Source organism: Malaclemys terrapin, chromosome 14 (genome assembly GCF_027887155.1).
Source record: "Malaclemys terrapin pileata isolate rMalTer1 chromosome 14, rMalTer1.hap1, whole genome shotgun sequence".
Taxonomy (NCBI): domain Eukaryota; kingdom Metazoa; phylum Chordata; order Testudines; family Emydidae; genus Malaclemys; species Malaclemys terrapin.
The window spans coordinates 24,531,272-24,557,552 of NC_071518.1; the positions used below are offsets into that span (position 1 = coordinate 24,531,272).

Consider the following 26,281-nt stretch of genomic DNA (forward strand, 5'->3'; position numbering starts at 1 on the left):
TTCATCTGTTACAAAGCAGTAGCTTTTCTGTTACACTTCATGGCATTTGGCAGAAGTGTTGAACTCAAATATCAGCTTAGAAAACTAAGCATTCAGGTCCCAGCTACAGAAAAGCATTGATATGTTTAAAATGTACCCCCTGAAACTCACACCCAGAGGGGAGAATAAAAGAACCTCTGTTCCTGGGGAGGAGGTGACACCTAACTGCACAGTATTGCATCCACCAGATTGTCATCCCAATTGTTTTTTATTTGTGGCAGTTGAACCTAGATTCATGCCAACCTAAAGAGCTATTTAATCAGTTTGACCCATTATAAAAATAGAGCAGTAGGGGACAATCTGTCTTAACTTGTGCCAGGTTTTAAATATCTCTGAAAGCAGTAGGTTTTGTTTTAGAGGATAATGTGGAAGACACTTTTTCTTTCTACTCTGACTAGTTGCCATGCATTATTGTGCTGCTTCTGTGCAAAAAAAAAAAAAATGGGGGGGAGGGAAGAGGCAGGAAAAAGTCAACCCCTTTAGAAGAAATGTAGAAAAACTGCATTTCTCAACCTCAGTTTTGTCCCTGGGTATTTTGCTTTAAGTAAAAGTTATCTTTGAGGAAACTATAGCACTATTATCAAATCTATCTCCACTGTGGCAACTCCCTAAAAGTGATAGTATGGCATCTCATTAAGATAGAAAGTCTTAAGGTATCCCACTGCTGCTGACCAGGTGCTTGCTGCTATACTCCACCCTTTGGATTTATATAAATAATCAAAGACTTCCAAACAAAATGGGTCCCACTCAAAGAACTTAGCTGCTAATTATGAGCATATCATCATAGCTATAAGTGGAGTTATATCAGGAATATTTATGTATCACTATGTCCAGCAGCTCAGAGCTTGTAAAACAGAACTATGGAAACCCCTGTTTTATAAAGATGAGTAAAATTCATTCTATGTTGTGCTCTGAGGCAGTGCTGGTACCTAAACACACGCATGATACATAACATGAGGGTGGCAGAAGTGGTGGGGGAAGAGAGAGAAACGTCCAGTCCTTGTCTCTCTGCTTCATCTCTAGCTCTAATGCCTATAGCTCTTCCACAGCAGCCTAGGCAAGGTTGACAGACATGCTCGGAAACCTTCTCAGCCGATTGGCAGCAGCTACCACGTAGAAATGTTTCTGTGAACGAAACAGAAAAACCGAAATGTGAGCATAAACTGAGCCAAAGCATACTTTGCAATTAACACTGATGTTTTTCAATAAGGGACTCTGAATAGTAAAAGCAGATTTTTTCTAGCTCCCAGACCTCTGCACTGAATACTACACAGAACAGCCTTCTGTTGTGTCACTCCAATATTGACTACACGTTGAAGAAAGGGTAATGTAACTATGTCAACTGAAAAGTAGTGGGAGTGGAAGGTTCATGAAGTTTCTGAGGTACATTTGTAGCCTTAGTGAAATTGGAGGAACTAATCAGCATCAGTTTTCACATCTGTTGCACCTGTCAGTCTTCAGGAAACCAACGAGCTCTAAGTACACCTCCATTCTTCTGTAGCTACTAATTAAATCAGGGTTACATTTAAAATAACACAGTCCCCTTTCTCACAGGAGAGTCTTGTAAATAAACTGTCATAGGAACAGCCATAATGGATTAAATAGGTTAATCTCCTGTCTCTGGATAATAGCCAGCGTGTTACCAACTCACAGGCAACAGACATTAATTATAACATTTTAGGGACCCAAGGTGTCAACATGATCAAAGGAAAAGCAGCTATGATTAGTGTAATGTTAATAATGCTAGAAGAGTGACACTTGAATCCTCTCCATTGGGAATCATGAAATGCTTTGTAGTAGAGAATACTTTTTGTGGCTGTAAAAGAGTGTTTATACAATGAACAAAAGGCTGTATGCATCTGTTAGCAAATGTGTAATAAAATAGCTTGGGATGAAGACATTTTTAAAATGCAACAAGTAGCAGTAATTCTTGAGTCTGGGCAAGTAAACGAAGTTTGGTCTTCAAGGTCTAACTCATTAGCAAGGTTTTGCTACTCTCACCAGTGTGTAAAAACTGGGTTCGAGTTCATCCTCTTCCTATAGGTTAAATCTTCCAGGGTTGCTGTGTCCCTCCTTTGCAGAGTATGATTATTGATCACCGTTTATGGAAATTTCTACATATTTACTGAGAATGGTTCAAGAATTAGCAAGAGATTATCAGTGGTCCTGAAAGTATGTAATTTTCCATCTGGCTGGATTGTGACACAAGAAGGTCAAGTAATTTTCCCAAGGTTGTACAGTGAACGAGGGAATCAGAATGGATTTGAACTCAGGTTTTGCTTGGACCTAGACCTTTGCGATGAATACTACACAAAATAGCCTTCTGTTGTATCATTCCAATATTTCCTATACATTGAAGACAGGCTAATGCAACTATATCAACTGAAAAGTAACTGCTTTTGCTTGGAAGGTTACACATTTAACATAAAATAAACAGTGTCTGAAGCCTTTGAATCCCTGGAATTTTACACCTAATTTTTTTGAAACACCAATAAGAAATAAGAGTAAAAATTTAGAAACAAAGTATCTAAACTCAGAGATGCCGTGACTTAAAAGAGCAAGTGAACATTCAAATCTATAACTGCAAATATAATTCCCAAATTCATATTGCAAGGAAGATCTCCATGTTTAGAAGAGGACTATGACAAAGAAGGAATAAGGGCCCTGCCTGCATTGAACTAGTACAATCACTCTTCTTTGGAAATAATGACAGACTTTGTCTATTTACCTTCCATTTTCTATGAGCCATGTAACTCCGTAGCAGCAACTGGGACTTCAGGCAAAACTTGGATTTCTTGGCTTTGCCAGGCAGATCATTTAGCCACTCGTGTTTCAGACACTGTGCTGCGCTCATCCTGCAACTAGAAAATAAAATTTGTGAAGGGCTGTGCTGTAAATGTTGCTACCACTATTGCGATTTACACAGAATCTCCTTGTCTGCTTGCAGTGGAAGGGTTCAGCTGCTCTTCACTGATACCACATGTGAAAGGCTGTTTTTTCTAAATGAAAATAAAAGTAAAGTAAAAGGCCCTTTGTAGCTGCCAGGTATCTCAGCACAGAGAGCCTGCATGAAGACCAATTCTCACTCCTACCCTCCAGGTGGGACTATGTGGTGCTTAGAGGTGTTTTAGGTTCTTCTGCACTTGGGTTTATGCCTGAGTATTGTGTAGCCTTGTTGCTCTATTATTTGGATGTGATTTTGGAATGTGAATGGTAGAACACATGGCATTTATGTAGGACTGTGCCAAGAGCATCAAAGAACACAGAGATATTAACTTGTGGTGTTATGTAGTCCATCTCCCCTGACAATGCAAGAGCATTCCCTTCTGTATATTTAAGGAGGATCACAGATGCCCACAAAAGTCAATTAGCACTAATGAGAGCATCCATGTGTAAACAAAAGGTATGGCTTTCAAGTATTCCTCCCTGCAGCTGGCTGGAAACTTACAGGTTCTGTTTCAGATTCAACTAGCTGCACACAGCTTGTCTTTGGGTTCAGTACTTTGGAGATGTGACAGCCAAAAGGCTGATTTATAACTGAAACATAATTTAATTGTAATAAAAATAACTACAGTATGTAGACAATCAACAAGGTGCTCAATAGGAGATCATTTCCATGAGCCTTTGAAAACACATTCTTGAGTACAAGAAAATCCTGGATCTTTTCTTTTTGGGGCTCCTTTGTGCAATTATTTTTTTTTAATTTGAACTTGCCTTTGAACTTCAATGTGAAAAGATAGGGCTAAGTCCTGCCTTCGGCTCCTGCCACTCAAGGAAAAAGGTGTCAACAGAATTGATGGTTATCAGCCTTGTGCATAATGTGAGCAGCCAGCCAGAATCCCTCCTGGTGAACAAGAACGTGCTAGGAGCTAGGACAAGCTGTTGCACAGGTCATCCCCAACTGTCTCAGGAGGGAAGGGTTTGCTGTGGACTGGTCACTCCCCTTTCTCCAAAAGAGTGAACCACAGCCTCCCATTATGCCTAGTGAGCAGCTGGCAGATCCAACAATGCTGCTTGCTTATAATAATAATAAACAATCATCTGCCCTTAAATAGCATTTTTCATCCCCAGATCTCTAAGTGCTCTGCACAACCTTAAAGCATTACTAATTTCTTTTTACAGATGGAAGTCTCAGAAGTTAAGATCCCACAGCAAGTCAGTGACCGTCAGGAGCAGACGCCTTGTCTTCTGACTCTTAGCCCTCTGCTCAAGTCCACTAGATGACAATTACCCTTCCACTTTAATGCCCGTCTTAACTTTCATTGACAAGTTAGTATTAAGAACTTTATTATTAAATCTCATTTGCATAGGTTAGCTGACAGCATAGGCGTGGGAACTATAGGTGTGGGGGGTGCTGCAGCACCCCCACATTTTTACACGGGACTGCTGACCCTGGGCCCAGGCCTCCTCTCCCCAGCCTGGGGCTTGGGTCCTGGCCCTGCTACCCGGCCGCTGGCTCCATGCCTGGGTCTCCGTGCCAGGGCCCTGCTCCTGGCCCAGGGCCCCATGCCCCAGGACTCTGCTCCCTGGCCCTGCATCCGGGTCTCAGGTCCCAGCCACTGGCCCCACGCCCTGCTCCCCGGCCACTGGCCTGGAGCCCAGGGCCCTGCACCTGGCCCCCCACTCGTGGGGCTCTGCTCCCAGGGTCCTGGCAGCTGGCCCCGTGGCCGAGGCTCTGTTACTGGCCCCACATGAGAGGTCCCGGCTGCGGGCCCCCCCCAGCCTTTGCTGTCCCCTGTCTGGGTCTCCCTCTCCTGGAGACATGGCACTGCTCCTGGCCCCAGCTGGGGGGGGATACGGACAGTGGTAAGGGTGCTGGCTTTCAGCACCCCCACTATTAAAAGGGTTCCAGCACCACTGGCTGACAGTCTGGAAAAAGCCAGGGTTCTAAGTGTTCCTGTTGACAATTTTCTCCTAGAACAATGTGAAACATTTCCATTACTGGTAGAAGGAGTCACTGGACACATGTTCATCAAAGGAAGACGAGGCCCCTGTAACTTCATTCGGCATCAGTATTTGACAAGCTGGGCCACATTCTGTCCTGCAATACCACGTATACAGCTCCCTTTGACTTCAATGGGAGCTGAGCGTATGACTCCTAGAGCAGAATTAGGCCCCAGATGGTTCTTTGTACCAATCCAGTGTATGGAAGGCACTTAGATTGGGAATTATGTCACTTTCATAACTGCAGCTGCTACAAATCACCTTTTGTATTTTGAGAGACATTTTTGCAGTTTGTATCAATGCTTATAAAGAAGCCAAAGGGAGGACAAAACTAGCTCCCGGACGTATGTGAAAGGTTTTTCTTAAAACAAAACAAATGATTCCACATTTCCTCTGCTTAACCTCTCTTGCAACAGGCACAGTTACTGGGAGAGCCTTTACCTTGATTGAAATACATTGACATTTTTCTTTTAAAAAATGAGGTTTGTGTCACTACAGAACTGCCTGGTAGACATGAACGTGGCAAAAGAAAAGTCATGGCACTAACTTTCAGTGATTGGCTGCCATACATACATTTAGCTAGCAAGGACTTATTCTAAATGTAGGACTGCCGTGGCAAACAGAGAAGAAGATACCTCTTCTCCTTCACAAGGAGTTTGGAAATAAAGTCTTTTGCCTCTTCTGAGAGGTCTTCAAATGCTTCTGCATCAAAATCCCAGCTGCAGTTCACTATGTAATTCATTGTCTCTGCGTCCGTTTCTCCTAGGAATGGCGATAAGCCACTGAGCCTTTAAAAAGAGAGAGAGAGAGAGAGAGAGAAATGGACAGCTAATAATGGGAAACATGTTTTTCTCCTACGTATCCTCACTGTTGCTTAGAATCACACCAGTCACATAGAAAAGAGGGTTCCAGCTAGATACTGTCCGAAAGGCCAGTGCAACATTTGCTATGGTGGGGCTTGGGTACCTGGCTCAGTCTCTAACTACTCATGTCAGTGGGGCTAGGTCAGTGGCACAATAAAGCTCAGTCAGGAGGGAAGGAATGCTTCACATTGCCCATTTGCAGCTCACTCAGCCAACTCAGGGGTCAGAGTTAATGGACGCCCAAGGAATTGAATTCAATGCGATGAGAGCACATGCTCAACTGCTTCGTCAGAGAAGAATAGGACTGCTCACCTGCCTAAAGCTAAGCATGCACACAAGTGCTGAATTGAGGCCTAAATCCATATTTACTCTGGATTAAAATACTGTTTGAAAAATATTTTCTTCAATTAGTCTCTAAGCCCAGATTTGTTTCTTCAATAATTTATGACTGGATTCACATACACATTTTTTTCCCCCGGCTTCTACATAAACTTAAATAAAAAATGACCCAGGCCATTGAAAACAGCTACAAAAAAATGTTGTGATGCTGTGTAGGAAGAGAGCCTGTAGAGATGACCCCCCGCCCCCCGTACTCCCCCAATGGCCCACAGCCTAAACTCCAGGAAAGAAATACAATCCCATGTGAAGTGAATTTTTCAGGCCCAGGAAGTAACTCCCCACAGGGCAGGAATAACTCTTGTGTGAGTGTTGGGTGCAAAAGTCCTTTTGGATCAGGTTCCCAAGGGCCTGATTTAAATGAAAAGATAACTCTGGGCAGGGCCGGCTCTGGCTTTTTTGCCATCCCAGGCAAAAAAGCCTCCCGCTGCCCCCGGCCCCTGGCGGGGAGTGTGGCAGGGGAGGGCGGCGAGCCCGGCCGCAGCCCCGCTCTCCCCGGCCGGCCGGAGCGCCGGGGGGAGGGCGGCGAGCCCGGCCAGGGCCCCGCTCTCCCCGGCCGGCCAGAGCGCTGGTGGGAGGGCGGCGAGCCCGGCCAGGGCCCCGCTCTCCCCGACCGGCCGGAGTGCCGGGGGGAGGGCGGCGAGCCCGTCCGGGGCCCCGCTCTCCCCGACCGGCCGGAGCGCCGGGGGGAGGGCGGCGAGCCCAGCCGGGGCCCCGCTCTCCCCGACCGGCGGGAGCGCCAGGGGGAAGGTGGCGAGCCGGGCCGGGGCCCCGCTCTCCCCGACCGGCCGGCGCGCTGCCCCCCTCCAGGTGCTGCCCCAAGCACCTGCTTGGTCTGCTGGTGCCTGGAGCCGGCCCTGAGTCTGGGACCCCAATAACTCATTGAAAGCAGAAGTTCTGTTACGTTTCGGATAACTGATTAGACCTTGTCTGAGTAAATGAAATTATTTGTTTTGTTTTTATTAACTAGACACCAAGAAGGCAAAGAGAAAGCAGAGGGTTTAAGTATTTAGAATGAAGATTGATTGTTTTTCAGGTATTTCAAGTTGTGTAGCAGTGACGTTCACTTTCATTGGCTCTCTCTTTTGGGTAATGAAGTGAGTGCAACAAGAAAGACACACTCCCTAGATGGGAATCTCTGAATCGGCTGCATTCCAGCTCTGCAAATACCTTCCATTGGCCTTTCTTACAGAGCATATGATGCCATGGCTATGACCCACACAGAGGCTTACTCACAGCATGTACGTGATGACGCCTACACTCCACATGTCAGTTGGGAACGAAACAAAGTCATAGTTCACCACTTCGGGAGCCAGGAATTCAGGAGTGCCAAAATTAACTTTCAGCTTCTCACGAGGTTTATACCTTCAGCAGAAACAAGAAGGGGCATCAGCACTGACAGCAGACTAAGTACATGCACTGCACACTTGCAAAAAGAACTGTCATATTTTTCATACTGTAGCAAAGCCGGACAGGTACATTCTATATCTAAGTCTTCAAGGATGCAGAATTTCAGTCTGTGCATCCCCACAGAGAGTTTTTTATAATTCACAGTCACTTCCAATTAGTTTGATCAAATGTTTAAGTGAATCAGCCATTTAAATCTGAACAAAATCAAATAAACTAAATCATTTGTATTAACTTTTTGTCTCTAGTGAATCAATCTCTTGGTGCATATTCTAACTTTGGCACTCTGCTTCAATTCAGAAAGTCACAGTCATAAACAGCTCATTATCCATCATTTAATTTTCCTAATTTAGACAGATGGTAGTATGGCAGGAGAAGGACTCAGGACAATAAAAATATGGTTGCAACTAAAAGTTGCATGATTACATTAGAATCACTGCCATGTCTTCTGCAAACTTCTGTATGCCCCATTGTGATGATTTACCTAATAAGATCAATCCAAGTCACAGGAACAGATGTGGATGAAATAGGCTGAGGGCACTACAGTTGGTTTTGTGTGTTATTGCAGAAAAAAGTCAAATTGGAATAGCTAACATTCAGGCACATGTAACTCAACCTCTGTCACTTTTATAGATATTATGTTTGAGTGAGAAATCTCTGGCACAAGTTCTAAAGAAATCATCCTCAAACTAGAGAGACAAGGTGGGTGAGGTACTATCTTTGATTGGACCAATTTCTGTTGGTGAGAGAGACAAGCTCCATCCTCAATCCTCAAATTGGCAGACACAGGGCTTAATTCACGTTGCAAGTACATGGTAGTGTAACCTACACGCCCCCATGTGGCGACAAGCTTTCCACAAAGAGAGGTATATAGATTGTAATGGATTTTTTACCTTCACAAAGAGAGGGCAACTTTAAACTTTTGCTGGGCTCCAGAGGAGACTCATGAGCAAAAGTTGTCCAGAAGATGCACTGAATCAACTTCCATTTTTAGGCAAGTTTGGAGATATTTTGCTCAGCAGCACCCCAAACCATAATTCACTGTGTAAAAGTGCTCAGATCACAGAGTTATGAGCAGTGTTGTAGCCAGGTCCTAAGTGCAGGGGTGCAACCATAAAAAAGGCGCCCCCCCCCCTTGGCTCCTCCTCCGGCCACTCCGCACCCCTCCCGCTGGCTCCTCCAGCCGCGCCGCGCCCCCACCCGCTTGGCTCCTCCAGCCACGCTGCGACCATGCTGCACCCCCCCCCCTCAGAGGGGCTCGGTCCGGGGGGAAAGGTCCGGGTACAGGCCAGCTCTGCTGGTTCTTGCTGAGTCCGGTGCGACCTAGGAGCCGGCTTCCCATGGGGAACAGAGTCTGTCCCTGTGGCTCAGGCGGGGAGCTTCCTTCCAGCTCGTCTCCTCCTGGGCTGGGAGCAAGTGCCGGGCTCGCTGTCCCTCCTCCCCAGCAGGGGCTCAGGCAGAGTGGGCTGGCGGCGAGGGCTAGCTGGGGCTGGCGGCTCCCCCCAGTGGAGCAGCAGGCACAGCCTTCGGGGAGGCCAGAGGGCTCCTCATGGTGGAGGTGGGGGGAGAGCCTCACGGCTCCAGCTGCGTTCCAGGAACCGGGGCTGCCACCCTGGGGCCCGAGCCGGGCCACAGCTGCTGGGGTCAGGGGTGCTTGGCCGGCGCCACTCGGCCAGGGCCAGGGCCAGGCCGGCGCCCCGGGGCCCAAGCCGAGGTGGGCCAGAGCCGCTGGAGCTGGGATCGGCGCACTCAGTCGAAACCGGGGCTGGCGCCCTGGGGCCCAAGCCGAGCCAGGCCGGAGCTGCTGGGGCCGGAGCCGCCGCGGCCGGGGGTGCTCGGTCGGCGACACTGGGCCAGGGCCAGGACCGGGCCGGCACGCTCGGCCGGAACCGGGGCCGGCACCCCAAGGCCCGAGCTGAGCCGGGCCGGAACCATTAGGGTTGGGGCTGGGGCCGGCGCCAAGCTGGGCCGGAGCTGCCAGGGGTGCTCGGCTGGCGCCGCTTGGACAGGGCTGGGACCAGGACCGGGCCGGCGCACTCGGCCGGAACCGGGGCCAGTGCCCCGGGGCCGGAGCCGGGGCCGGCCAAGGCCGGTGGGAGCCGCTCCGCCAGGGCCGGACTGGGCCACACTGCGCCTCCCCGGAGCCCTCCTCCTCGTGTCCCCCACTCCCCCCGCCCACCCCAGCTTACCTGCTGCTGCCGGCCTGCCCCTGCTTGTTTTCAGACTTCCTGCGAACATCTGATTCGCGGGAAGCAGGGGAGGGGGAGGAGCAGGGGGGCAGAGCATTCAGGGGAGGGGAGGAGTGGGAAGTGAGATAGGGGAGCGGTGGACAGCTGCGGGGCCCTTTTAGGCGCGGCCGGCCCTGCTTAGACGCCGCTTTTAAAAAATGTGCTGAGGGGAAGCGGCTGCTTCCCCTGCACCCCACTAGCTACGCTTCTGGTTATGAGCACAGTATAAATGCCCAGATGGAACCCTGAGAAGGGACCATTATTTGATTTTAGTAACCAGCAGGATGGTTTTGCAGGAAGTGAAAGATGTTAATAATTTGCTAGTTAATATAAGGAAGGGCACAGTCTTGCAGTCGTCACTCAGTAATAATTCCAATTAAAGTTAATGGAAATTTTGCCTGTGTAACAAGTAAGATCAGGCCATAAATGGTGGTTGTTTTTTAAAACACTACTTCTTGCATGTTTCCAAACTGCCTTTAATGAAACCTTTTCTATTGGGCACCCCTTTCCCTAAAGCTGTAACTTTATTTGTGTACATTTTTTTCTATTTTTATAAAATCCTTTTAAAGAAAAAAGTTATTCGAGCTGAAATACACAGGTTTGTATAATGAGGACCCCACAATGTTTAGAAAATAATTTTTTAGGTAAATATTATTATTATACTACCATAAGAAGTTGTTGCTTTCTTCTCGGGAGGGACTAACTCATGCCCACACATCAGTGACTCCTGTTTCCACTCAAATATCCCTCGCCTTTTGCTTTTTCCTTTAGGAAAGAGGATCATGCTTCATAGCTACTTATGCTTTTCCCCCCATATTATTTTTTTTTCTGTATATTAAACAGGACCCTCTTTTCTGGTCACTGCATATATGTAATAATAGGCAAAGTCATAATGATGAGGGCAAACTGACTAGGATAAAAACATCATCTATCTCACTGAGCCGCTTCTGGACAACTCTTTGGAGGTACAAAAAGAAATCAAAATGCTTGCAAAATGAAAGAACAGCTTATGGATTAAGATATAATGTTTACATAAAATTTCCTTTGGCACAACAGCTATGTATCATCCGGTCAAAGCAGGGCTAATGCTGGTAATACTTCATAAGGTGAAACAAAGGGTCAACAATTTATTTTAGAACTGTTTAGAGAAATCCAGGTTCCACTGAAGTAAATGGGAATTTTGCCATTAATTGCAATGGATCCAAGATTTTACCCACTGGCTTTCCTCTAGTTCAGTGGAAGTGAGGGCAAAACATAGATGCAATGGAAATAGCAAGGCCTGTCAAACCCCTGAGGACCAGGAAAGAAGGCTGGGTCTGGGTTTTTATTTAAGTTAAAGTGGTCAGAATACGAGCGGCCCTGCAAGAGAACTGGGTCAGCATAGAATTGATGTAAACCAGGACCTGTTGTTTACCTAATCAAATCATCTCTCCCTACAGAATTAAGTTAACATTTCCGCAGGACTTAACTATTATTCTGTTATTACAAACTCGTGGTCACTTGCTCCACTCTGTAATACCAGACTCTCAAAGGAGCTGTGCTCCTTTTAAATGTAGTTTCATATTAACTGGAGAGAGGGACGAGAGCTAGCAGATCATAGCTGCCACCCACCCAGGCATAGACCAAGGGATTTTTTCACAGTCTCCATGGCTGTTTTGCAGAAACCTTCCCTATGGTAAGGGACCCACTCCCGAACCAAGGATATCATTGGCCCTTAACAGCTCTGTTCTCTCCTCCTAGTCTTAGGGAGAGTATGTGAAATGGTGATCAGGGAGTATTCCCCCACATGCCAACCTGGGGCAGGCACAGAAGCAACCAGGCCTCCTTCTAACCATGTGCACGTGAGAGGTGTTAAATCCTGTACCATTTGGCTGATGTAAATGACCAGTGTAAAAACTGGACCCCAGCTCACATATGATGCTGTCTATATGTCTCACAGCCTTTAAATACTGAACTATGTTAAACCAGAGCAACAGAAAGTGAGCATTGGTACATCCCTTGCTTGACACATTCATAGGAGTTTGACAAAGAAAACACTTGTCAAGCCTCCTATTAGTCCCTCTCCCTGCTGTTGCAGAAGTGTTCTAGAACATTCTCTAGTGTTTTGTCCATTCTAATTTTAAATGCCCCAAGACATGGGGCTTCTATGTTTTCCATGGATGGCCTTGCTACAATTTAGTATCCCTCACTGTTAGGCTCAAATTGAGCATGCATTTTCCTTCCCTTAATTGCATTCCGTTACTCCATGTTTCACCACTATTAACTGGACCAGCTAATTCCTCTCTCTCCCCTTGCTGTTTACCCACTACATATTTATAGGTGGTTATGCCTCACCTTAGCTGTCCTTTAGCCAAGCTATCCATATTAATCTTTTTTGCCTTTCTTCTTAAGTCTAGCTCCCTGATCATTTTTATTGCTCTACTCTCAGCTTCTACCAATTAAGCAATATCTTTCTGGTAATGTGATTCCTAGAAGTGAAAACAATATTCCAGGTGCAGTCACACCAGTGCCAAAAGAGGAATCATTACTGCCCTGCTCTCTGATACCTTTGTGCATAAAGGCCAAAACTGCATTCTCCATATTGCAGCCATTTCAGATTGCAAACTCCTGGCTAATCTTCTATACACTCTCATCCCTTACCCTCATCCATGAGAAGCAGACACTGTGGCAGATGAGGGATAGAGACTGGGGGAAGGGGGGAGAGGGGTGGAGAGCTGATCCATTGTATGCCTGTTTCAAATGGGATAGTTTTGTCATGCATTTTACTTTGCGGACAACCATCTGTCTTGGGGGTTTTAGACTGAGGCCCCGCACCGCAGAATCTGAGCTCCTTCCATATAAAATCAATAGCAAAGGTGAAGTCTGTAATGGACTTCCTGGAGTCGCTGGAATAAAAACTCCATTTGAGACATTATTGTGTGTAAACTAGAATACTAATACAACATTAGCCTGCAAAAACATCATTGGAAAGGACAATATGACAGTTAGTGCGCTAAGCTGCAAATTCATGCCCGAGGAGCATATTGCTTTGCTCCTTCATATTTCAAAATCACTTTAAAGTCACTGAAATGTGTGAACAAACAGATCACAAGAATGAAAGAAAAGAAAATGTCAATGGATTTTGAGTGGCTCATAATTGAACTGTCTTACCTCCTAGCTAAACCAAAGTCAATAATTTTAATCTGGTTTCCAGTGCGATTTATACACAATATGTTTTCAGGCTAGAAAAAGAAAAAAGTATATTTTTAGTTAAATAAATGAAAGTGAAATTGCACATGAGACACACTAACAAGAAGAGTAGCCAGAAACATGACCTGAAGTGCAAAGATACAAAACAATTTCAGAGAAAAAATTTTAAAACAATGCTCGTTCACTTCTTTGTTGGTTCACAGCAGTGAACCTATCAGTCACATATGTCAATCTCACCTTTATGTGGTTTACTACAATGGTGGTTGTATTTTTTCCATTCATTTCCTAAGGCTCTGTTCTAGCCTGGCACTATGTGTAGAATTCCATTATACTGATATAAATATATATTTGAGCCCAATTGTGGTAAAGGACAGCATGGTTCATGGGATGGTTATGGGGTGCCTGGGGGGCTTGTATAGGAAAAATTACTCTATAAGTCTAGTTGGGAATGTTACCCACAGATCACTTGTTGAAATGCTCCCTTAATTTTTCCTCTTAAAAGGGAGAGAATCAATGATGTGGCAAAAGAAGCAGGGGAAAATATTCAGAGATTTATTGAGATCAACGTTTCCCCGCAGTCTGTTATTACCATGGGAGGGTGATTTTTGGGCCCCATCATCCTCCTAATTGGCTCAGTAAAATGTGTGGGCTTGGATCTTGCCTGCAGGGATTTCATTCCTTACTGCTGCCATGGGGCGTAACTATTTTCCCAGATTTTGCTATAGCAGAGGTATCACATAACGTAATTGAAAGGGGAGGACTGAATGGACACCTTTGTGTGGAATGGTTTAGCAAGCCAGGTGGCAGACGCTATAACACTGGGCTTATTCAAGCAAGTGCAGTATCTTGAGAGACCGGAATGCAAACAAGGAATGAGCCTATTACAGCTAAGCTTTTCCATCAAAATTAAATGTGTGTCTGCTTTTTGGATGACATTTGCAGTCTCACTTGTCAGGAGGTTAATGGAGAGTTACTGGGAAGCCACCTAGCTGTGAAAGGCTCAGCACCTCACAAGACCAGGTCTAAGTATTATATTTATTATAAATATTATAATTATTTCACATGGATATTGCAGTTGGGGCGTTTGGAAAAATGTCCATTGAAACAGCTTTTGTAAAGAAAATTGGATTTTCAACTAAAGGAAGTTCTATATGGGAAGTGGATCCTTTCTGCAAATAATTCCAGCTTTTCATTGAAAAATCAAAAACAATTTAAATGATTTTCAAGTTTGGGGGTTTTCAACAAAAAATAACAATTTTTTCCACAAACCAAAACATCCACAACACACTTTCCAACCAGCTGTAATTACAGTAGCAACTGCACATCAACCACATAGGGCTACCATTGTGCTAGACACTATATAAACATATAGAAAATGATAGTCCCTATGCGCAAAGAACTAGTGGAGAATGGTCACTAGACCATGTTAGTTTATAATGGCTCATTTCCAGGCTGTCAGTGGGAGACACAGACAAGGACAAACATGAGAAGAAGCAAAAGAGAGGACAGGTCTTATAACACAAATAGAGGGGCTTCTAAACCCTCTATTTTGCAATTCTACACAGCTATGAAAAGCTTCTGATCTGAAAGCTGTAAAAGCAGAGGAACCTGCCATTTATTTAATCATCTTTAAAATAAGCTATCAAATTTAAGAAAAGATTAAATATTAAAGAAAAAATGAATTTTCTAGGGTTAATTCATTGTGGCCACTGAACTAAATTAGTTTATTTCATTACAAGATAACGTAAGAGGAAGAGAAAATACCCTCTATTTGCAGCTCCCATACATACAGACTCTCCATACAGCACAACGTACAGTTTAGCCAAAGACCTGAGATCTGTAACTACTAACCTTCAGGTCTAAATGGAGAATATACTGCTGATGTATGTAGTGGACTCCTTCACATATTTGTTTGGTAAAAAGGATTGCATCCAACTCAGTTAGATGGTAGTTTTCATCTGTGATTCGGTCGAATAATTCACCACCCTCAACACTAAAATATTGACAAAGAGAAATGTGAAAAAATACACATATTCCTCATTAGATTGGGAGTTAGATGCCTAGGCACTTTGGAAAATCCCCCTATGCCCCATCTTCATCTTTAGGTGCCTAAGACCCTTTAAAAATCTGAACCTTTGTTTCTGTCCTGCTACTCTTGTTCGCACTCTCTCTGTTCATTCAGTTCTAGCCTCCCCAAAGTATCTCCAAACATTCTGACTGCTGGTGATACAAAGGCAGTTCCTGACTTTTTGAACAGCGGTTATGAACCTCTCCATCAAAATCTTTCCTTTTTTTCATTTCTAACTTCTCCAAAAAACAAATTGTTTTCTCTCTTCTCTGTCTCTCTTCAGTTCCCTCTCCCTCTGCTATTTTTTAATTTAACCCTCGTACCCTTATATAACTTGTTAGATACAAGTATCAGGGGGTAGCCGTGTTAGTCTGTATCTACAAAAACAACAAGGAGTCTGGTGGCACCTTAAAGACTAACAGATTTATTTGGGCATAAGCTTTCGTGAGTTAAAACCTCACTTCTTCGGATGCATCCTTGTGAACCAGACTCCTTGTTGTTTTTGTTAGATACAGTTCATATAGAAAATGCAGTTGTGTTGTGTCTATGGGCCAGACCCCCACTAATGAAAAATGAAACATACTGATGTTCTTCTCTTAATAACAGACCTGTATGAAACCCCTCAATACTCTCTGGAATACAGCTGGTATTCTTACCATTTGTTTAAGTTCTGATATTCTCAAATATGTGATTTTCTCTTACAGAGTTTGCTTCTTAAAATGAAAGAAGCCTTCACCCAGGTTGGGAAACACTCATAGTATCCCCCTTCCGCCCTCCCCAATGTATTTTTCTCCATTTCTACTACCGGCTTGAGCAACCATCGAGTTCAAAAGAGCTGACGATTCCTAATATTATTTTAACTTACTATTCCATGATCAAGGTGAGGTTGTTCTTGCATTCAAAAGCGTCATAAAGCTGGATCAGATTCACATGATTTAACTGGTTCATGATGTTTATTTCATTTTTCACTTCCTCCTGAAACATTACAAACAGGAAGATAACGAATAGTGACTAGCAACACGCAGATGCTCCTATTGGAGCATGACCACAAACACTCTTGTGCGCATTCAAATTCACACAAAAATTAGCCATTCCCCAAACATTCATGCCAATTGATCAGGGCCAGCTCCAGCTTTTTTGCCGCTCCAAGCAGCGAAGCGAAAAAAAATAAATAAAGCCAATCGGTGGCACTTCGGCTGCAGCTCAATCGCACCGCTTCATTCTTCTGTGGCAATTTAGCGACAGGTCTTCGCTCCCTCTCTTCCTCTTTGGCGGCACGTCGGCAGCAGCTCAAAGAGGAAGAGAGGGACTGAAGGACCCGCCGCCGAAGACCCGGACGTTCCGCCCCTTTCCATTGGCTGCCCCAAGCACCTGCTTCCTTCGCTGGTGCCTGGAGCCGGCCCTGCAACTGATTCCCTGCACACACCAATGTTAGTGTAAGCTAGTGGTTCTCAAAGTTTTGTACTGGTGACCCCTGTCACACAGCAAGCCTCTGAGTGCAACCCCCCCATAAAAATTAAAAACACTTTTTAATATATTTAAGACCGTTATAAATGCTGGGGGCAAAGCGGGGATTGGGGTGGAGGCTGACAGCTCGCAACCCCCCACGTAATAACCTCGTGACTCCCTGAGGGGCCACAACCCCCAGTTTGAGAACCCCTGGCGTAAGCAGAGTCTGGATGAGCTCTCCCCCGACATCTAGTGGTGAGCTGTGGAAAAAGACTTCAGAAGCTGATCTCGTTTGCATGGACACACCCAACCTGCCTAGATGCTCAGCACGATGGGACTGCTTGCCCAAATGATCACTTGTGGCCGGTGTTGGGGCAGGAGTAATAAAGGGTTGCTATCTTTGTTTGTGAACCAAGGGCAACAGAACTGTACCTGCCATACCCCAATGGAGGGGACTCACCCTTAACTGAACAGCACTTGCTAGGCAGAGGACATGGGTTCCAAAGCCCAGTGAGTTGAGAGAGGGTGTGGACAGGTACAAGTACCTGCTGGGGTGAGTCCTGTTTAATGGTCCTAGACACCATTTGATCCTTCCTCTCTCCATGGTATAATAAAAGACCTAATTTAGACTCAATTGAGAGTCTTGTTACACACTGCAGAGTTGAAATCATTGATACCTATGTCTAAGTATTAGTCCTACTTTGGGGAGTGTCTCTTTTGCAAGAGACTGCCCAGTGTGCCCCAGTAGTGAGACTCCCCCACTAACAGCTGAAATCACTGAGGATTGTGTTAAGTGTGGGTGGGGCCCTGAAGACATCTTGGCAAGCGGGCAGCTGGCGGAGAGGCACGACCAGCAGGGAGGCTGGTGGAGAAGTGTGACCAGCAGGTGGAGAGGCATGGCAAGTGGCCAGTAGAAAAGCTGGTGGAGAGGGCCAGAGCAGAGCCCCGCAGAGGCATGACAATCGGCTGTTGGGGCGACAAGCAAGTGCCCAAGCACACACATCCCACCTCCCGTCCCGTCTTCCACACAGGGTGGGAGGTGAATTCTGCACCGGCCAAGGACAGCAACTGTGAATGGGGTACAGAGAAGGGACGGGCATGTTAAGGGACTTTTGGGTTGCTGGACCTGAGGGGAAAAGGACACTGCCCAACTTACTTGGGGGGTTTGTGTTTATGAGCCCTAGTTGTGGTGTTTTCCCAAATTAATACAGAGTTAATTCCCTCCTTTTATTAAAAGTTTTTGCTACACTCAGACTCTGTATTGCCTCTTAGAGGTGCCCAGGGGGTGGTGTGTAATTGTCCCAGGTCACTGGGTGGGGGTTCGAGCCTGTTTTGTGTTGTATTGTTGAAAAGGAACCCCTAGATATTGAACCCGGCCCTTGTTGCTGCTGGCTTCACCTGGCAGAAGGGTTACATTAGTGAACACCAAAATAACATGGTCAGATCAAACAGTCATATAGGATTCAAGCAAATATTTACTAAGGCTGGTTTTGTCATATTTGATACAATATTGAGTGGGGAAAATACTTTAATGAGGAAAGCGATGCACAGGTGCTTGTAATAAGCCAGATTTATAATGTCTGTCCATCGAGGTTCACAAAACCATACTTACCCTTTCCTTTGCTCCTTTCACTTTTATTATTTTGGCTGCCAGGTTAAGACCAGTTGACACCTCTGTGCACTTGTGAACTTGACCAAAACGCCCCCTGTTGATACGGAGAAATACACAGTAAAATGACTTTAAAGTAACTTGCTGCAGAAGCCTTTCAAACAACTATTCTTATCATTGATTAAAAATAGCCTGGTACAAAGTGAACAGAATCAGGTGGTCAGTAGCATGAATCTCCTCTTTCTCTCAGCTTATGAAGGATTAGTTTTATCTTTCCAGCCAGTTGTTCAATTCTTACATTAAAATATTATGCTCCATTTGTATTACTATGTTACACAATGACACAGTAACCTGCTGATATTCTTTTTTGGTTCTGTAATTTTACACTCCTGCTGTCCTTCGGTGATGCATAGTGGGGAATATTAACAAGGATATTTCTGGTCTGATCGTGTAACTTTTTAAATTACATTAAAGCCAATAACTACAGGGCACACATTTATTGTGTGATGTAAATGGTCTCCTACCTCACCCACGCATATGATTTTTAAGCACCATCTTTTCTGCCATTGCATCACCATCATGCTTGGACCTGTTAGGGCATATTTGCACTTAACTCCACCAGGAAATCATACGGTCCCAAATAACAACTAAGTGCAGAAAACTGAAAGGACTGAAGGGAAGTGCTCACCTTGTGAGTGACACCTAGGTGCCATGTCAAAATAATGTCAGTTTGAAAACTCAGCCATTAACACCCTTTAACATGCTGTTTGGCTCTGAAAAATTATTCTAGAAACAGCATTCAGTGGCTCAGTGACTTCAATGTCAAATCTAATCGTTGTACCAACCAAGAAATGATTCTCCTAACCTCCAGCTGTGCAAAAACAGAGTGGAATCTGAAAGATAAGTCATCTTCTGCCTGGCTCACACACACCAGCAATAAAGACTTGGCAATTAGAACATGGCTGACAATTCTACTGAGGATGCACAAGCCAGAAAAGAATCCATCTCATTTGCTCAGAGCTGCAGTGTTCTGCAGGGCTAACAGGAACAGAGAGAAGCAAACACTTATTTAATCAATACTGTGAGCAGCTATCCAAATCCACCAAGTAAGAAGGTGCAGTGACTTTATTACAGTCACTTTTCTCACCATAACTGCACTTTACAAAATAAATGAAAAATGAACTCTTGTTGGTAGCTGTTAAAGTTCATAATGCCACAGGAAGGTTTTTATTCAGTGATTTTAAAAACAGTATTTTGAATACTAGCCAGCCAGTGAATCTCAAACTTCCCATGGAAGTTTTCTCCATTGGTCAAACTGCAAGACTGGTCAGGATTATGAAGTCATCTGGCAAGTCTCCAATGGTTGACGACACACATTAGAACCAATGACATGGCATCAACTAGAACTACACAGATTATAGAAAACTTCAGGGATCATGAAAGGGAGCTGAAGAAGAGAAGAGTCCAAGTGATTTTCTCTGAAAACCTTCTGGTTCCCTGAGCGAGAGAAGCCAGAAATACTGGAGATGAACTGTTTGTGTGACTGGTCTGAAGCTGACAGTTTTGATTTTGTTGGACATTGGGCCACTTTCTAGAGGGAGGGGGAGCTGTATGTATGGAATGTCTTGCATCTCCCAGAGAGAGGGCTAATCTTCGTGGATGGAGACTAGCTTGAGCAGCAAGAAAGGTGTTAAATGAACAGCGCAATGGGAGGATGCTATGGCAGCAAATATATTAATGCCCTGTGATATACAGGAGGTCAAAGTAGATAATCTCATAGTCCCCTCTGGCCTTAAACTTTATAAATCTATGCATTTACATGGTCATTTAAGAGCTGCAGACCTATATGTGTCACCATGAGCATCCAATGAAAACTATGTATTTGTAGTTACTCCGTGGGCAATGGGGAATTGTAATCATCCTACTAGCTCTTTTTCTGTGTATTTCAGCAACTGCAGCGATGTTGCTAACTGCACAGCATTACAGAGCCACAGACTTACCCTCCTAATACTTCATGCCGGCACACTGAGTAGCACGTTGTTATCTCTGTTTGTTTGATGCTCACTACTTGATGTTCAAAGGGAGCAGGAGGCGGAGGGCTGTCATCTACACAGGAGACAGTTCATTCATTGATTTGGTTTTCCACAAATCATTGCACGTTACTTTCATCATCCCCCACAGTATTTTCACTTCCTAGGTTCAGCTGTAGCAAGATGTCAACCAAGGGCAACCTGATAGGTTAGCTAACTACAAACAAGCCCGTACCACCTTGGTAGTGGGTGTACGCCTTTTGGCACCTCACTCACTCTACACCTCAACAAAGGTAACATTCATCATACTCCCACCATCTCAAATATACCTGTCCCTCAGAGAGTCCCCCCAAAGCCAATCTGACCACTGAGAATGGCTTCATCACCACAGTACCACATTGCTTTCTGGAGCAGATCCAAACACAAATATGGTTCTCCCCCATCATAACGTTGTTCAGCACAGCTGTGGGTGAGCAGCCTGTATGGGGGAATATCAGAGCGCAACATGAGCACTCAGGATATCTTAGATCCAGCCAGGCAATTGTTAACAATTTGCTTTTAGCAATATTCAAAACAAAAACCCTGGAATTTAATAAGGCTCCCATCTTTCTTCCACCTTTTCACTTTACTAGGTTCCCCCATCCAGCAAAGCACTTAAGCATATGAGTCGCCCCACTGTCTCCATTGGGTGGTAGGAGTAAAATGTCATGAGTGAGGCACCTACTTACAGGGCCGGCTCCAGGCACCAGCTTAACAAGCAGCTGCTTGGGGCGGCCAAGGGAGAGGGGCGGCACCTGCGGCAATTCGGGGGCGGCAGGTCCCTCACTCCCTCTAGGAGCGAAGGACCTGCCACTGAACTGCCGCCGCCGATCGCGGCTTTTTTTTTTTTTTTTGCTTGGGGCGGCAGAAATGCTGGAGCTGGCCCTGCCTACTTAACACCTAATGACTCACAACCACTTACTCATTCAGTGTCAGGAGAATGCCTCTCCCAGTAGCAGCGATCACTGCCATTATCAATAGACGAAATCAGTTCCCCGGGGAGATGTCCCAATAAAGTAGCTGATCCAATTTAGCATGACCCAAATAAAGGCCAAATCCCAAAGTCAATCTATGTATAGAACTCCCTTTGACATCAATGGGAGTTCTTTGTGCAAAGTCAGGGAGAGACTGGGCCAAAGATGTCACTGACTAATTTAATACATGCTCATTGTAAAACGGCTGCACAGTGTATATTACACCTTAAAATTCCATTTGCACATACATATTTGCACCTATCAGCCACTACCGTAGAACCTAGATCTTGATCAGCACACCTTTTGGGGCATGCTCCATCCACTGCCAGCAAAGAGTACTCCTGTTATTGCAGCAACCTGAGTGTGATCACTAACATGTGCTGCCCAGAAAAAGACTTATGGCCAGGGGTATAACTAGGGACAAAATGAGACCTTTCCTACAATATTTTACACTCTTTTCATCTGCTAATATTAATGCGTGGTTTGCACACCCCTTATCTTACATGATAATAAAGGCTTTTATTCAAAGATATAAAGCTTTAAAAACAACAAAGAGTCTGGTGGCACCTTAAAGACTAACAGATTTATTTGGGCATAAATATGCCCAAATAAATCTGTTAGTCTTTAAGGTGCCACCAGACTCTTTGTTGTTTTTGTAGATACAGACTAACACGGCTACCCCCTGATACTTGACAAAGCTTTAAAAGTATCTCTCCTTTTTCAAATACATAACATTTCATCTCATTTTATTTTAAAAGGATTATTATTCCAAAACAGCCTTTACATTGAATCCAAAATCCAAAAGAACTTTTATTCTGAGACTGCAACTGAACAGGAACATTAAGTCCCATGAATGTGAATACAGTTGTTGTCTGATGCAGCCAAGGGTATGCTTGGTGCCTGAATAAATGCTCTCAAACTATGATAATAGCACTAATGAGCATGGTTTCAGCTATTATAGTGTATAACATATGCAGGTACCCTAGAATTCTCAGAGTAAAAGTCTCCAGGTATGATTGTGAGCTACTTACCAATGATTACTTCATCCTGCTTGCCAAATGCTTTGCTGGCTTCTACTGATGTAGTATTTTCTGGGGCCTCTCCTATACATTGATTTGCATTGTCTTCTTTTTGTCCTGCGTATGTGCTTTCTAATTCCACACATTCTAATTCTAATTCAGATCTAGCATCCTTTGTGGATTCTTTCATTGTCTTTGTTGTTTCTTTATGGCTTTTTATTTTGGCCCCAAGATCTTTTTTAGTATTGTTTTCAGTTGTGCTTTGAGAGGATATGGACTTGCATTTTAGCTCTGATTTCTCTAGGGGCTTTTTATCAGTTGAGATTTTGTTCAATAGCATCTGTGGCTTCCCTAATTTGGGTTCCTGTTCATTGTGTTTATTAGCAAGCTTCACCCCTTTTACTTCTTGAACTGGGTCAGTTCTGGTGTTTGGAGGGCATGGATTGTGTTTAAATTTGTCAATCAGATGTTTAACTCCTTCAACTTCCAATGGTGAGGAGAGAGGGGATTTTACTTTGGAACTTGTACCTCCGTGATCACCAAGGCTTCCTTCTTTGGCCACTGGAATCTTTTCTTGGGTGTCAGTCATCTGCACATTGATGGAAATCCTGCAGAGCAAACATTTTCCTTTTTATGCAGGTATATAGCCTCGGTAGATTAGCAGAAAATATTTTTTTACACTTTGTTTAAATCCCAGTTATGCAATAATATCCCCACTAAAAATATCAGATACTGAAATTGCTAAGGATAATAAGGAAATGCAATTCTTCAGCAATACTTCCAGGATAAATTTACAACATTTTGAAGAGACTCAGTCCCCACAAAATCTTATTTTAATAGTTATTTTAACATGCTAGCTTGTATAGATGTCTGCCCTCTGCTGGACATAAAATATATCAGACCTAAGGCTCAGATTTTGTCCTGGATATTTTTTGTAAAAATCATGGACAGGTCATGGGCAAAAAACAAAAATTAACGGAAGCCCATGACCTGCCCATGATTTTTACTACAAATAGCCCTGACAAAATGAGGTGGGTGGAGGGCCCTGAACCCACAGCAGCTGGAAGCTCTGGGATCCCCCTGCTGCCCGGCGGCTAGGAGCTGCTGAGAGAAAATGTCACAGAGCTCTCTGGAAGTCACGGATTCCGTGACTTCCTTGACAAATGTGACATAATCGTAGCCTTAATCATACCTACGCCAGCATTTACCAGTGCCTCTGTGATGGGGAGCCTTTGTACTTAGTGCTAAAAATGGTGGTCTGGATTATTAGAACTACCTGCTAGCTCTTAAAAACCTGGGTGGGTGGGTGCTAGTCTCCTGGCTATAGCTGAGAGCTGAGGTGTGAGAGTCTACGTTCCTGGGGTGGTATAGAATATTACTCTTTCCACAGTCTGCTGTTGAAAATGTTAGGTCGTACACCTCAGATCTTTTGGCTCCTTTGTTTTGTTAATATTATTTCCTTTAGCATTCCTGCCACTAGGAACTTTTAAACATTTTCATTAAGCTTATGTTGACTGGAGATAATGGGATTATAAAAAACCTGCTATAGTCTGAAGTTCTGTCAGAGATATTCATAGAATTAATAAACTTAGAAACAGCAGCAGGATCGGGCTCTGCAAGGGAGACTGTGGAATCCCCATAACTGGAGGATTATAAGAATAGGTTGGACAAACACCTGCCAGTGATGGGCTAGGTATACTTGGTCCTTCATCAGCACAGAGGGGTGGTTTAGATGACCTCTCATGGTCCCTTCCAGCCTTACATTTCTGAGTACTGCAGCTGGCTTCAGTGGAGCGACTGGGCATCAGTAAGGACCGTAAAGTTGAGCCCTAGGGACTATAAAACTGCAGGCAGAGAACATCTCTGGTGCCTAGAAAAGGAAACACCTATCTAGTTTCCTCAAAAGTATTGTACCTTCTGTAACAAAGATCTTGAAAAGAAACCTTTTCTATCTTTTGCATAACAAGTCTGTAGTTTTGTTCTCATTTTTACCATCTCACTGTCATTATAAGCAGGATCCCTTTATAATGTTGTGATAAATGAAAGGGGGAGGGGGTAGCTCCATTTTATGGACACCCAGCCAGCATGTTAGCTATAAATCCCTGTTGGTAGTTGTTCTCTACTTGCTTTACCTGTAAAGGGTTAAAAAGTCTCCTTGCACAGGTAAAAGGAAGGGAGTGAGCACCTGATCAAAAGGGCCAGTGGGAAGGTTAGAACTTTTTAAAATTGGGGGAAAAACTTCCCCTTTGTCTGTCTGTGTTGTTCTCCCAGAGAGCAGAGACATGGCTGGAACTATGCTGTAAAAAGCTTTGGGCCAGGTATGAAAAATCACCAGATCATACCTAGAAACTAATTTGAAACCCCAGATATGTAAGTAGGTCAGGAAATGACTAGGAAGACGCGATTAGGTTTCTCTCTTATTTTTTTATGTCTTACTCATAGACTTTAAGGTCAGAAGGGACCATTATGATCATCTAGTCTGACCTCCTGCACAACACAGGCCACAGAATCTCACCCACCCACTCCTGTGACAAACCCCTAACCTATGCCTGAGTTATTGAAGACCTCAAATCGTGGTTTAAAGACCTCAAGGTGCAGAGAATCCTCCAGCAAGTGTTTTGAACCCCTGGCCTTGATATGAAAATCAAGCAGGGATACCAGAAGTGTAAAATCACACTGTAATCTGCAGGGCTTTCCCCAGGAGGCTACCAGGTGTTTTGAAATTCATTTCTGAGTTAATTTGTCGTGAGAAATCAATCTTACTATATGAACTGTCAGACTAGCTGGCTGAGCAAAGTGGTTGGAGCTGATCTTTAGAGGTTCTACCATCCCTAGGCAGAGTAGTCACACTACATTTTAATGTACAGTGTCTGTTTCTACCTTTCAGAATGCAACTAAAATATTGTATAAGCAAAAGGTAAGAGGAAAAATCATTGATTGATTATCCTATGAGAAGAACTCAATGCAGGTAGAGTTTGTGTCTTATACATACATCAGCTCTCCTCTGGACACTTCCTCCTGGAGAATTATTCCTGTATCTGCCTGCAGTTTTCTTGTTGTTGTTGTTGTTGTTGTTGACTCTTCTGTGCTAATCCCAGGTGCTTTTGTTTTGCTTGTAACCTTTAAGATGGACCTCAAGAGAGCTATCTTGATGCTTAATCCTTGTAATTGTTTTTTTTTTTAAATCTAGCAAAAAGCCTAAGTTCCAAATGTATTTTCTTTCTTTTTGTTTTTAATAAAATTTACACTTTTTTAAGAACAGGATTGGATTTTTGGGTCCTAAGAGGTTTGTGTATATGTTGTTTAATTAGCTGGTGGAAACTGCTGATTTCCTTTGTTTTCTTTCTCAGCTCTTCCTCGGAGGCGAAGGGGCGCTGAAAGGGCTTGAGGGTACCCCACAGGAAGGAATTCTCAAGTGCACCTTCCTGGGTTCTCAAAGGGGTTTTTGCACTTGGGTGGTGGCAGCATCTACCCATCCAAGGTCAGAGAAAAACTGTAACCTTGGGAGTTTAATACAAGCCTGGAGTGGCCAGTATTAATTTTTAGAATCCCTGCGGGCCCCCACCTTCTGCACTCGAAGTGCCAGAGTGGGATATCAGCCTTGACAAATGTATTAAGAATCTGTAGCTAAGAAGCTCAGAAGTCAGCTGATGCCAGCTTAGAGCAAACACTGCTATGACTATCTAGACAAGTCTAAACTTGGCAGGGAAACCTGGGCATTTCTCTAACAATTCCAGGCATTGGAACGCTGTTCTTTTTATGTTTCTGTACAGGCCTATTGACTTCAATGAGAGCTGCACCCATGTAACCAAGTGCAGAATTTTGCCCACTCATTCAGACTTCACATACAAAAAGTATCTATATAGGCACTCTGACTACGAACTCCTCCATAAATAAAGTGTAGGAAGATTCATGTTCTTTTCACATTGTTATTTAAAAATAAAAATGCAGAGTAAATTTTAAGTCTGATTAAAATGAAATTTTGTGTGAAGTTGATCTAGACATCAAATACACACACTTCCTTTGC

The 26,281-nt window shown here is 44.2% G+C and overlaps 1 protein-coding gene across 4 annotated transcripts in view; it reads right to left on the reverse strand.

The window, feature by feature from the left end:
• Positions 1 to 626: 626 nt before the first annotated feature.
• The window catches only part of MYLK3 (myosin light chain kinase 3), a 71,582-nt gene continuing 45,927 nt past the window's right edge, over positions 627 to 26,281 (reverse strand). For 3 of the 4 annotated variants that reach the window (XM_054049169.1, XM_054049168.1, XM_054049167.1), the window contains 10 exons: positions 22,267 to 22,862; positions 20,193 to 20,298; positions 18,196 to 18,289; positions 16,000 to 16,109; positions 14,918 to 15,059; positions 13,028 to 13,098; positions 7,479 to 7,607; positions 5,619 to 5,771; positions 2,768 to 2,900; positions 627 to 1,164 (listed from right to left, as the gene is read on the reverse strand). In XM_054049169.1, the coding sequence (XP_053905144.1) occupies positions 1,093 to 1,164; positions 2,768 to 2,900; positions 5,619 to 5,771; positions 7,479 to 7,607; positions 13,028 to 13,098; positions 14,918 to 15,059; positions 16,000 to 16,109; positions 18,196 to 18,289; positions 20,193 to 20,298; positions 22,267 to 22,862 (1,606 nt within the window). In that variant the 3' untranslated portion in view covers positions 627 to 1,092. The remainder of the gene's footprint in view (positions 1,165 to 2,767; positions 2,901 to 5,618; positions 5,772 to 7,478; positions 7,608 to 13,027; positions 13,099 to 14,917; positions 15,060 to 15,999; positions 16,110 to 18,195; positions 18,290 to 20,192; positions 20,299 to 22,266; positions 22,863 to 26,281) is intronic. The other variant, XM_054049170.1, reaches the window with a different exon arrangement.